This window comes from Falco rusticolus, chromosome 3 (assembly GCF_015220075.1).
Source record: "Falco rusticolus isolate bFalRus1 chromosome 3, bFalRus1.pri, whole genome shotgun sequence".
NCBI lineage: Eukaryota > Metazoa > Chordata > Aves > Falconiformes > Falconidae > Falco > Falco rusticolus.
The window spans coordinates 47,976,890-47,990,069 of record NC_051189.1 but is presented as its reverse complement, the minus strand read 5'-3'; the positions used below and the strand labels follow the sequence as shown (position 1 = coordinate 47,990,069).

At 35.6% G+C, this 13,180-nt stretch overlaps 1 protein-coding gene across 1 annotated transcript in view; it reads right to left on the bottom strand.

Moving 5' to 3' along the window:
• RB1CC1 (RB1 inducible coiled-coil 1) overlaps positions 1-13,180 on the bottom strand; it is a 77,476-nt gene that overhangs the window by 44,737 nt on the left and 19,559 nt on the right. The window contains 2 exon segments of the mRNA XM_037379120.1: positions 2,616-3,051; positions 4,173-4,375. Coding sequence (XP_037235017.1) covers positions 2,616-3,051; positions 4,173-4,375 — 639 coding nt within the window.

Genomic DNA, 13,180 nt, shown 5'->3' with positions numbered 1-13,180 from the left:
TTTTAGTACGTTATGAAAGATCTTATGAATCTTGGTCTTTCTCAAGTGAGTTGTCCATCTTCAGGAACCAGTAATTGTTCCTGGAATCAAACCAGATTTGTTTATAGCATCATCTTCACTGCCATCCTGTTCAGGATTATTCCCCTGTGGCATCCTAAATTACTCCAATGCAGCATCCAGAACAGTTTCTTAGCAGATAAAATAATGAAGAATATGGTGGGGTTTCCTCTTTTTACCTTCACAAACTAGTTGTGTTTTATCTCTTTTTACAAAGGGCATCTATTCCTCTCATTCCACCCTGTAATTTATTTCCTCCATCCATTCTTTTTACCCCATTTTTGACATAACTGCAGCTGTAGCACTCAGCTCTGCTTTCACTGGTAGGTAATACTGCTCTCATATTCAAAAGTCTCTTCCTCTTCTAGCCTTCTATTTAAGTGGCTATGACTGCACTTAACAGAAACATCTGATTAGCTCCTACTTACCCACTGTTTTTACTGCAGCCTAGGTTTCTCTAATTAGAAGCATCATTTTGTAGAAACACCTAGAGGCTAGGAGAACCAGATACCTAGCAACACTGTGCAACCCACCAGTTCCGCCATGACTACCAGTACCAAAGGTATAAAGCTCTTACTCTGATACTTCATACTTTCACAAAAATCTTACCTGAATTCAGAGTTTCAAATAAGAATTGCAATCATAAACCATTTGTATGGTTCATATTTCCAAGAAGGAAAGGGCATGGGGAGAATGCAGGAAAAACAATACTTTAAAAAAAATATATTACTACCATTTTATTCTAGCTTGCTAAGCTAAAGTGTCATCTCAAGTAAATATTAAAAGCACAATTGTGTTGCAAGATACTAAGTATCTTCTTTTTTTTTACAGTTACAGGCCAATTCTGTTTTCAAACTAATTCTAAATCAAAGGTAGGCAAAAATTCAGTCTTTTGTCTGTATTGCTATTGAAGTAAAATACATTGATGAACTATCACACTACTTCAAAGCTTTCAGGGTTTTGTGAACCATGACAGATCAAGATGAATCAATTACAGTTGTTATGGTGGTGGCCACAATAGTCTGACTAATGTGTTTTCCCTATCGGTCAATGCTCCTTATACCAAGAAAACAAAAAAAATCTTCATTTTTGCAAGAACAATTACATTATTTCCCTACAAAAATCACCTTAAGTTACAAAACAATTACAATAGTTGAAACAAAGGATTTCTGACTAGTCTTAGATAAGAAAAGGACAGAAATACATACAATTACAAGATAGCCTCTCTAAAACATGTGATGTACATCAGATCAGGTAAGACTATAAGTTATCAAAAAAGGTATAACAAATATTTAACTAAGGTGATTTTTTTTTTTCATTTTTCTACCTTTAGTATCACAATAATTTATTCGGAAGCAGCTTTTTAATGTCTATCTTCAAATATTGAGTTCTTAGAAGACATTACATTTGTGTCCAATTAATATTATGTAGAAAGTTAATTTATTCTCTCACAACTTAACTACTGGGTTTTGTTACTCTTGCTTTAATCCAGTAGAAAGCACCTTGTAGCGTTACTCAAACAGGACAGAGGATTGTCTCAGATTTCAGCAATCAGGAAGTCTTTCACACAAGAAATTGAATATTGTTTTTGCTAAAGAAAAAAAAACAACTTGAAAGCCCAATCTTTCTCTTCACTTTCCCTGTACTACTAAAATTTAGAGAGCTCAAAATCTTAAGCAGCCTTTAATATTACGCCCAATTCTCCAACTCCTTTTAATAGAGTTGAAAAATCAGTGTACAGAATTGAACACATTCCCTACAACACACAGGGTTTAGACATAACTGAGACAGTCTTCTAGTCCTACCCTACAGAGAAAAAGAGATAACTTCTGTTGTCTTTGATGCTCTAAGTTATACTATTACAACTCAATATAAAGTTATACACACTCAAACAAGGCTAAACAACATAAGAAATATAAGCTAAAGTGAAAGATGATTTCCAGACAAAAGGTTTTAAACAGTTATAATGCTCACTGGTTCAAATAATCGTTTGGAAAGTAAAGAAAGTGAGCAACATTTTATTCTAGCAGCACCAGAAATATGAACTGACATATTTGACTCTTCTGAGTTAATCTGTATCAGCTAATGAAGAAAGCATACACATAAAATATAAATTTATCATAATTAACCACATGAATTTGTCCCATGTTTTAATAAAGGCTTCAACATTTTTAATACAAAGAACATTAACTTTAGTCCAGAAAAAAAATCTTTACTTTCATTATAAGCATAATTTCTATGAAAAAGGCAAAGAAAGAATAGAAGCAAAGCCACTTTGCTTATAAACTACAAGAAGCTATAGGCTTTCCAACAGGAATGGCTATTTGAGAAACAAGCCAGATAACAAGCATTCATTGTGAAATTATACATTTTCCTAAAGGTCAAATTCTTAACGCTCAAGAACTCTTAAAATACTTTGCAACCACCCCCAGTCTCTGCTTTGGTCTCCGTTCAGATAGTTATCTGAGAAATGAGTTACAAAGAGTTGAGTCACTTCAAAAGCACCAGCATCTGGAAAATAAACAGCAACATTCAATTTTAAGAAACTATTAACTTACCCTGCTCATAGAATCAAAACATTTTCTGACCAGCGATTCAACATCATTAGGTCTATCTTGAACATTTATCCAGTCTAACAAAGACACATTGAAGGAAGGCTGATCACCATCTTTCAATTCTACTGATGTCTCATTGTCCTGGCCAGTAGCATTTTGACCAGATTCCTTATCATCTTTTACGTTTTCAGGATCTGTGCCTTCCAACGCTGAATGTTCAACTGACTTGCAAAATGAGGCTAACACTGATTTATTGTTCACTTTAGATATATCAGAGTAAAGCACCAATTCAGCAGATTTCCCATCCTCAGCTTCTTCACTTTCTGCCCCTCCGTGGTCAGCTGAAGAATCCAGTCGTCCTAAACACTCTCTGTAACTATGTCTCGTTAGGCACTCCAACAGTGGTATCTTGGCCATGATAGAAACAGCAGAACCCAAGCTTTTTTAAAAAGGGTGAGAAGAAAAAAACATCAGTATCTAGAAGCCAATGTGACAAAAACCTAGATACAAACCATCCATAACATCAAGTACTATTTATTGTAGAACTGAAGCAGATTTGAGAATTTAGTGACTGCCCTTTCAAAATACAGCGTTCAGAATCAGCATCATGGGAGGACAGTGAAAACAGAATTTTTGCGCTCTCCCACTGCTGAATATGAACTCTTTTAACGAGTAAGCTTATGTTTTCAACACAATGAGAAAAAGGACAGTTTGATAAACTGAGATATACCCTGTTAGTGGGTTCAGTTTTGCTTTTTGGGTTATTTTTTTTAAACTCACAAGTGGGACTTATGTTTCCAATCTGAACAGATACCAATGCTTATTAGCAAAGATAGGGTACCCTCTGGCCAAATACTTTTGCACAGTTTCATTGGTTTCTATACATTTGATAAAAGCTATGAGGTTCAACTTTTTTCTTTTAAAGGTAAAACTTATATATACTTTATTTCTTTAAATATTCAGCATCCGCTTACATTCTATTAGGCAAAGCACTCATGGAAATACCCTAATACTGTAACAACCAGAAAAATGCCAAAGGTTTTCCATGAAGTAATATCCAGAGTTTGTAGGACGCAATTACACACATATATACATACACACACACTCCCCTCAAAGGTATACATGTACACCCAAAGTTTGTGTTATAACTTTATACTTACAACATAGATCATAATTCTTAATATCTCCTCAAGTGTGTTAGAAAGCAGTTAATTTGAAAGTGCAAATATGTATTTTTTAAATGTTGATTAAAGTCTAAATTTATTATCTAGCTATTTCTACCATGCATTTGGAAGAACTCCAGCTCTTAAACATCAGTTTATTAATGAGCATATCTTCCATATAATTCAATTCAGGTTTCTGTGTGCTGATGAATGCAAGGAAAAATGTCAGTTAAAAAAAGAGTAGCATAGAAAAGAAAGAATGTTCTCCTTGACACATAATCAAACGAACAAATATGTGCTTGATTAATTAGAACTAGCACCAGAGAGATAACACATGAAAGAAGTTTAAAAATATAGTAACTTTAAACAATGAGGATGAATTTAATGGCAAACCTACTGTGTAAGTTTCAATTTGATATCATCTATGGACTGCAGATAGCTTGAATACACATTTTCAAACTTGAAAAGCAGCTTTTGGTAAGAGTATGTACAATCTTCCAAGTTGGCCATTATGGCAGCCCAGCCTTGATGTTGAAGATGTTCATCGTGTACAAGACCTTCACAAAAGGAGCAAAGTTTCTTGGCGACCTCATACATCTCCTGTAAAAAAAAAATTAAAACGTTCTAATGAAATGCAAATCACTTCAGTTTATTACTGTGGTAACTATATAAAGCATTAAAGTGAGACTGTCAGAAAATAGTAACATAGAAAAATGTTACATTTAGGTAAGGTGTAAAACTTAAGCTACAACTTCCTAAAAAATAACAAAACTTTTCTTTATTCGTAAATAAAAAAACTAATTAGATGATGAAAAATGTGTAATTTACTGAGAAGTATCTTCAAAACAGGCAGGTGAAAGCTGCAGTTCCAAAAAACCTTATAAAATTAATTAAATGCTGCTAATATACTCAGTGCACAAACACAAACAATAATGCTTGTACTAATCTGGTAGAAGGAGCTGGCAAACAAGGTCCATTGAAGGAGCAAACTGTTGATGAGCCAAGCAGAAGCTCAGAACAAGACAATGAAATGTAAGATCAGTCAGCAGAAGCACAGGTGCATAAAATGCAAGAAGAGATGCATGAGGAAAACAGCAGGGCAGATAACTGAGGTCTTCCACTGATTAATAAACCAGATACAACATGATGAGAAGCAGTGCAGAGTCTCCACAAAACTCTAAAATGCACCCTGAAACTTGGTATAGGCAAACCAACATGGATGCTTTTCTGTTAAGAACTGGATGACACTGAGGCATTTTAAAGCCGTAAGAAGGTGAAAATTTAATTACCACCCAACTTGGCAGAGTTAAGAGAGACACCTATATATGGCAAATACCATATCTTACTAGAAGTACACTAACAGCAATGCCTATTTATTCAATTACAAAGTTTTAACTATTAGGAAGAGTAACTATTTTAAATTTACCAATTTAAGAAAACAGGCTGCTCCCTTCAGTGGGACTACTACTCAAATACAGAATGAGTAACAGTCACACAATAAATCCTTCAGTTCAATACAATTATCAATAACATAGTACGTGGAAAACATTCTCCTGAGCAAACCTGTATGTCAGGTTTTAGTATCTACCTACCCTCCAAGAAAGAAAATCTTACTACTTTTTGCAGGTCAAGCATACCGTTAAACTAGAACTGAACACATGACTTTCCTCTGCTATAATACATTGAGAAAACCATGCATAAAGAAACAAGTTATACAAATACAGTGAGAAAGCACTGTTACAAATGGAACACATCAGTACATTTCAGAATGCATTTGCTGCTGAACACATGGTTAGCAGCACATATGCATACCCCCAAAAATTTAAAGCCCAACAACACTTATCTTCCCCCCCAAAAAAAACTGCAGAGCATTTTATCCAAATTTTCAGAATACTGAAAAAACCTGAAAATTATGAACATCCACCCCTTTTTAAAAATCCAAGCCTTGTCTCAAGCAGCATGACAAAATTCACTGTCCTTCAGATCACTGGTAACTAAACTATCAGCAGATCAACCACGAATATACAAACTTACTTATACATGCACTTCCAATAAAATGAAAAGCTACTACAAATTTCTACCACTTCATAGTAAAGATGGTAGATCATCTTACTTCCTGAACTTTGGTCAGTTTCTGTGCACATGAGAATAAGGATTTCCAGTTTGAAATGAAGTTATTTTATTTGTTGCATGAGCTCTCACTTCGTCAGTCAAAAATCAACCAATACCACAACTTGGACAGCATCCAGGTAGCGCTAAAATCTGTAAGTCATTTTCTTCAGACTGTCTCAGTTCATCTAGACGATTTAAATTCACATATGTTGACTAATGCAATATTGACAACTTTAACAATCTTTTTTTTAAAAAAAATTCACTTTGTATAGAGGTTACTCAAAGACAAATTCTGCAGCATATAAAAAAGCTGAATATGATAATTGAGGAAGCAGGAATTAAGAGCCAAAAAGACAGGCTGTTTCACCCTAAGGTACACTAAAAAAATACACCAAAAGCATGAAGCTGAAAAGGTAACAAAATGTCCCAATTTTGTTCTAATGTATGTCCCGGGAATGTGTACAAGTACTCTTTTCAATTCACAAACACTATTCTCTACCCTTCCTCCAAACCACAGGCAATAATTCCAGAAGTGAGAGCATATGTAGAACCACACATTAGTTTGAAGACTAAAACAATATAAGCCACCTACAAAATCAAAACTGATCATAGAGCCTTTTTATGCAGTTCCTTCAAGTGATTATCTCTGTTTATAAGGGAAAGTAAAGCCTAGACTTCTCCCACCTTCAAACAAAAGAGCTGCTTTAAAAGCCCTAGGTAGAGGCTTTTGTTAGTTCTGTTTTCCTTTGGACAAACACACTTAGCATGACACAACTCAAATGCATAATAAGGAAATGTATACACTAGGCTTGCTTTGACCAGACTTTCCACCCTAAGACATACTCTTAACTAGTGGCCAATATTTGTTTTTATATAGATTTATTGTGTTCACAGTGCAAGTCAAAAGCTACAAATCAGTACTGCCCTATGAAGCTTTATTATATGTCATTCTTGATGTTCCCTTGAGAACCTAAGCGTTGTCAAATTAACATTTTTAAGAAGGCTGCTTCCTCAGCAAAAAACTTTCAAACAAAAAACAAAAATCACAAGTTACCAAATCTTAGTTGGGGTGGGGGGGAAATAATCATTACAATTGAGATTGCTTGTTACACTGCTGATGACCAGCACTGACACACTGGATCTAGCAATCTAATCTGTGGCGATTTACCCAAATTTAACCAAACCAGAAGCTTGTGTCTCAACAGTCTGACTCCTAGAAAAGAGAGAGTAAACAACAGTACTTCCCACACTGGAAAATTAATTAATTTATTGGTTTTAGGAAACATGTAACAGAAGGGCATTCTAATGTCAGAATCTGTCATATAATGCAGATGTGTCCAGAGGAACTGTCATATAAAAATACCCCCATGCCATCTAGGTATTCAACCAGGTATGCATTTTTAAGAGCAGCTGCAGCTCCTTGCTGTAACACAGGAGATGTGGACAATAAATCAAAAAATCCCCTTATGAAAGACATCCTAAGTATGATACTAATATACAAAAGTGTTTTTTTCTGAACTATTTAGAGCTCAAACTGAACTAACACTGAGTGCAAAATTCATTAGCCTGAAAGCTAAGTTGCTTTCAAGTATGTTTTCAAAGTTACCTGTAAGCTAATAGGCTACAAGTCAAGTTGTACAACTAAACAGAGACACATATGCAAGATATTACAACAGCATTCCATATTATCATCCTCCCAAAGTAATTTTCACATGTGCATCCCAAGTGCCAAAGAAATTCTCTCTGGGTGGCGGGGGGCAAGCAGAATTCTGTCTACATGGATGAACCTGAATGCAATTAAGAGTCTGCAGGAACCCAGTACTGGCTTCTTGGGCAGTATCATAAAATCAGCTCATTACATTCAAACAGTAAATAATATTACTCTGAATTCAGGTGGTCCAAGTAGATGGTTCTATCAAAGCTCAAACCACATGGAGTAACTGTCCACTTTCCAGAACTGCTTCAGTCTCAGCCCATACTAAGCAGATACCATTACAGGGAACAAAAACACTACGTTAAATCATTGGTTTTTAATGTTGCATGGAGGAGTCAAGAAGAAAACACTGTTTCAGACAATTCTATAACCCTGCTTTCAAAATGTGAGGGTGTGCAGCAAAAAAATAGAGTGGTGAAGTTTTTGCTTCCTTTGGAATATCTACATGGCTTAAACGTAATTAAGAAATCAAAAACTACACAGTTATATCTTTCTTATCATTGCATCACTACTGAAATACACCTTCAAGTGATTTGGCTTGTTCTTCCTACCATTTCCATAGACAACTTTTCTAGGGAGGCCTCCTCAGGCTGCTTTAAAAGGATCAAGACAGATCTATTTCATCTAACTGGTACGTCTGTATGCAGAGAATTAAGCAGCTCTTTGCTAAATGAATGAAGTCTAAAAACTGAATTCTGTCAGGCATATAAATAAAGGCCTGCACCAACATATGCTTTAACACTTCTCAGTAAAGTTGCCAGCTCCAGCACAGAAAATGAAGCCTGCCTAACAACAGGCTTGCTTTTGTCATTGATTTTTCACAGATCCACTCAAGGGTGATTGGCAGGCACCCAATAGTTCACAGAGAATAAAAATCAGCTCTACAAAGCAACTGAAGTTACGTCCATCTTACTTGGCTGTACCAGCATACCTAGAACACTGACAGCTCCACCATACCGCCGGAATGTGGACCTCAAGAAGCACCACTACCAATACAAGACTAGACAAGCCCAAGCTGATCTCAACTTGCTGTTACATTGGAGAGTAAATAAGGCATCTTCACTTCCTAATTTGTCAAGAAATTCACAGGCCCACCAGAAAGAATTATATCTTTGGCTGCGTGCTTTAACAGAATGTTACTGGAATTCCTTTATCATCATAACTTAAATTAAAATTATTCTTCTGATAATTACTTCTGTTTAGTACATTTCAATCAAAATCAGTAGAAGCAACAAATCACATTTTATCTATAACAAATGAACTGGCAGTTTTTCCCATCAATTTCAAGACTTTGTCTTTGCATTCTACTGTTGTATTTCTGCTCATCTGAATGAAAATAATCTGAGGAAGGTCTGTTTTGTCTTAAGTAGTCTTTGGACTTACCTCTAAAGAACAAAATTCTCAGGAAATGCAGGGTTCTTTCCATTCTCTACAACCCTGTGGTAAAAGGAAACAAGTCATCAAAGTCCTCTATTGCCATGTGACTGAAATCCTGTTAGAAGGACTCCTTACAGGTTTCAGTCACCCTAAAAATCAACCTCAGGCCAACAAAAAAAATCCTTGGAAGTGAAATTACACTCACCCATATACTGTAACAGCAGATACACGCTTCCAGAAAAGGTGACCATTATCTTGCTTACCAAAATTAGTAACCAAGACCAGTATCTCCAATTTGTACACCTCCAACTAAAACATCAGCAGAGCTACTAGATAAACCACTTCAAGGTTTCAGCTTTTAGAATATGTAATTGGAACAGTTAATTTCACTGTGAGGGAGACTGATACTTCATGGCAGTTTCTCTCCTTTCATTAGACAGCTGGTTATTCCATTTTCCTTTAATACTGGTAATTTTTAATGACTGTCCTTTGGACATCTGTCCACACAGTTCATGACTTATTACATACTCAGTATTTATTTCATCAGCATAATACAGAGTAAGTTATTCTTTAAGTCATAGCTTCATAACTTTCTTCAGTACTGTTTTCCACTGCCTCTTTGCTCTAACATTAAAAGCAGGCTTAGAGAAGTGAGAATTCACTGCCAATAAAAATACTGAGAAGCAGACACAAACCACCACAGCCAGGGAATCAAACCATGGTAGAAGTTAAGTGATAACTTCTAGTAGCTTGATTCCAAGACACTCAAGTCTTTTTCTCCTGGTAAATTTTCTAGAAGCTTGATCTAACAGTTCTCATTACAAAGGCCAACCAAGACAAACACTAGATCTTTTAGTATACCTTAGGGTAAGCTAAAACCTGCTGCATTTTAACCCCACCCAGCTTGACTACTTTAAAAGAGTAAGAGACTGATCACTAATCCAAATTACAAAGTACTCTGGACTTCCGTGGAGGAGCTAGAAGTGTGTCTGGCTATTAGTCTAAATTTCTCCAAAAAGAATGAGTAGTATTAATTTGGCTACATAATTGTTACAAACACTACAACGTCTTGAAGAACATTAAAATTTTAAAGTAACTTTTCCAGAGGGTCTCAAAACAGCTTCCTAGTAGAAGGGAAAGAACATTTCTCCAAGTAGTAGATACGCAGCTTTCAGGAAGCATGACTCTACTTCTTGGCTTAAGTATTAAGAAGCATTTGGAACTAAACCAAGAATGATCTAGGTAACAGCTACAGCCATGGTTTTAGGCAACCAAGTGAAATGACCACACAGTTTCTCATCCTCATTCCCATTTCTCAAAGAAAAACTGACCAGAATTGACAGTTTGATGACAACAGCAACAGTATCACATGAAATATGAGTAACAAAAAGTCCGTTTCCAATATCCTTCTTCTGGAACAAATAACAAGGGAACTTCAGCTAGATCACAAAAAAATAAATAAAAATAATCCTTTCCCAAAGGCTTAGCTAACAAATTATTTTAAGCAGTAGCGTTAAAAAATCACAAGATTAGACAAGATTCACACAACGTAGTTTACTGCACAATGCGCTGTGCAGAGAACAGCTTGTCTTCTAAACTGGTGTGTATGTAACTTGCAAACACTGTGCACCTCACTGTTCACATACTGTAGCTCAAGGCCAAAACTGCTGAACTGGAAGAAAGGTGGGAAACCAGGCTAGTTGTAAAAAGGCAAGCTGTAATCCTTAGGCACAGATATCGCAAAGGTAAGCTTTTAGTCGAAGGGAAACCAGGATGTCAAGACATAAAACCGAAATAGGCTTAGAAAGTTGCTTTAACTGGGATTTAAAAGCCAGATGGTATATGCAACAAACACTGACCAAAAAATTCTAACAAAAAAAGTTCACAAAGCAAAGATATTGTGCCACATATGACAGAATTTATAGCTAGAGCTTCTGTTTAATTGGTAAAGCAGTAAGTTAACCAACACAGCTGCTTTTAAGCTACCTTATCTTTATACCATGAATTCTACATAATGAGATCTCGGGTAATCAACAGGAACTTAAGAAAATCTGTATAGATGTTGAAATCATGAAAGCAAAACGGAAGAACTGAGGTATCTCAATACGGTAATCACAGTACTGTGGAAAACCAAACAGGAGTAGTAAGCTTCCCAGAGGAATTATTTCTGGTTAGGAAGTATCAAAATCTTAAGGCGGCTACATATAAGTTTAATTAGTTTCAACTGGGGGAAAAAAAATAAATGGCTGCTCTTACATCTACTTATAGCCTATACATACATGGGCAAAAGGCTGTAAGAATGCCAGGGCCTCCACTGTGAATGCAAAGATTACTTCCGTTTAATACCTGAATAGTAACTAAGGATATCTGAAAATTATGGCAAAAGACATGCAGAAAGCAAAAAGCAGAATTTGAATCAATAATGGTCAGTTTTAGACAGGCAAAAAATGATGGAGAGGAAATAAAGGCATGTATTAATACTTGTTAAAGGAGAATCTAGAACCACTTGTTATTGTGAAAAAAAAAATTAAAGGCCATATACAAGTGTATACAAAGTATGGAACAGAAAAAGTGAATCAGTAACAGCTGTCCAACTTTTTCCACAGTACGAAATAAAGTTCAAAATAAGGTAAAAAAACACCTTTCATAGCATTCTACAGCATAGTTGCCAAGTAGTATACAGTTCAAGTGACAGATGCTGAAAAATTTTATTAAATTCAACAGCTTTCAGGCAGGCTTAAAATGAGGGAGAAAAGACAGAAATAGAAGTCTTCATACTCTGAAATACTCAATATCTTCCACATGACGAGTTTGCTTATTAGTAAATTAGACAAAGGCCATGAGGTACAAAAGATAACAGAGAGCTCTTAGACAGTAAGTTAGCAGCCATCTTCTCAACAATCTTTACTATTTCATATGCTGTTTACAACTTCATATCAAGTCTGATTTTAAAAATCTGTATATCCTCTGGACAGAACAGATACTAAATAAAATAGAAGCTGGTAGCTATCAAATACTCTCCACTACTTTTACATAGTTATATATCACTGTTTCTTATTGTTGATAACGGGTAAGACTTCATATCATGAGCAGTGATTTCAATTGTAACTTATTGTCCTAATACAAAACATTTTATTATGTATCAGTAGTAAATATTGATTAAATTCAATTAATTACCCTAAGTAATTACAACAGGCACAGACTCTCCATCAAGTACTGCCACTCTGCTTTTCTAGTAGAGCAGGTTACTGTCTCTAAAATTAATAAAACCACAAAGCTTGGATCATTGTAAGGCAGATTTTTCATGCCCGTTTTGCAGAAAGTCTCCCATACAGTACTCTGTGTGGCTTTTGATGCATCAGTTTCACAACTACGGAGGTTCAGAGCCTTTCAAGTTCTCCCCAGATCTTAATCAATTTTCAGAAGGATTAATATCCCATTCCCTCTTCCCCCCAGCCAAGAGGCTTATGGTGAACCTCGAAGAAGATTAATACTCTAACCACATTCCCAGTCCTGTCTCAGTTTCTTCTGAATTACTGCTCAATGTGCTTCAAGCAGGCATAATGAAAATCTGCTTTAGTACAATGCTGCAATATTCCTTTATATACTTTTCACACCTTGGTACATCTGAAGTCACAATAGCCTATTTACTAATCTTCCACTATACGTGATGGTTTTGTCACTCCCCTGAACTCCCACAGAAGAACCCAATGCACTCTCACAGCCTAACGCTGAGCCTATGGCTTTCGAAGATTTAAAATCTTTGATAAAATTAACTGTGGGTGTAAAGGTGTATCAGATTTAAGAATACTACTACCTATTTAATCTTTAAATAAATTGCTAAATTTTTCACAAAACATTCCAATATCATTGTAGGCCCTTTACAAGCAGGGAAGAACTGGAAGTGGGGAACAATAATAATTTTCAAGGTAAACCTGTGGGGTAGAAATAAAATCTCCTTTCTACTTAGATCCATGTTTAAAGGCTTTAAATACTGAATTCCTCCCCCCTTCCCATAATATTAATACATGCTATCAAGTATGAAAAAATTTATTTTCTTCTTGCAAAACAGCTCAAGATCACTCTCTAGATAAATTTTTCAGTCTCTAGCTAAATGTTACAGCTCCAGCTGGCCAATAAAAAGCGTACTCCATGCAGAGACTTTTTAGTCTTTTAAGACTTACTTCTGAAATAAGGGCTTC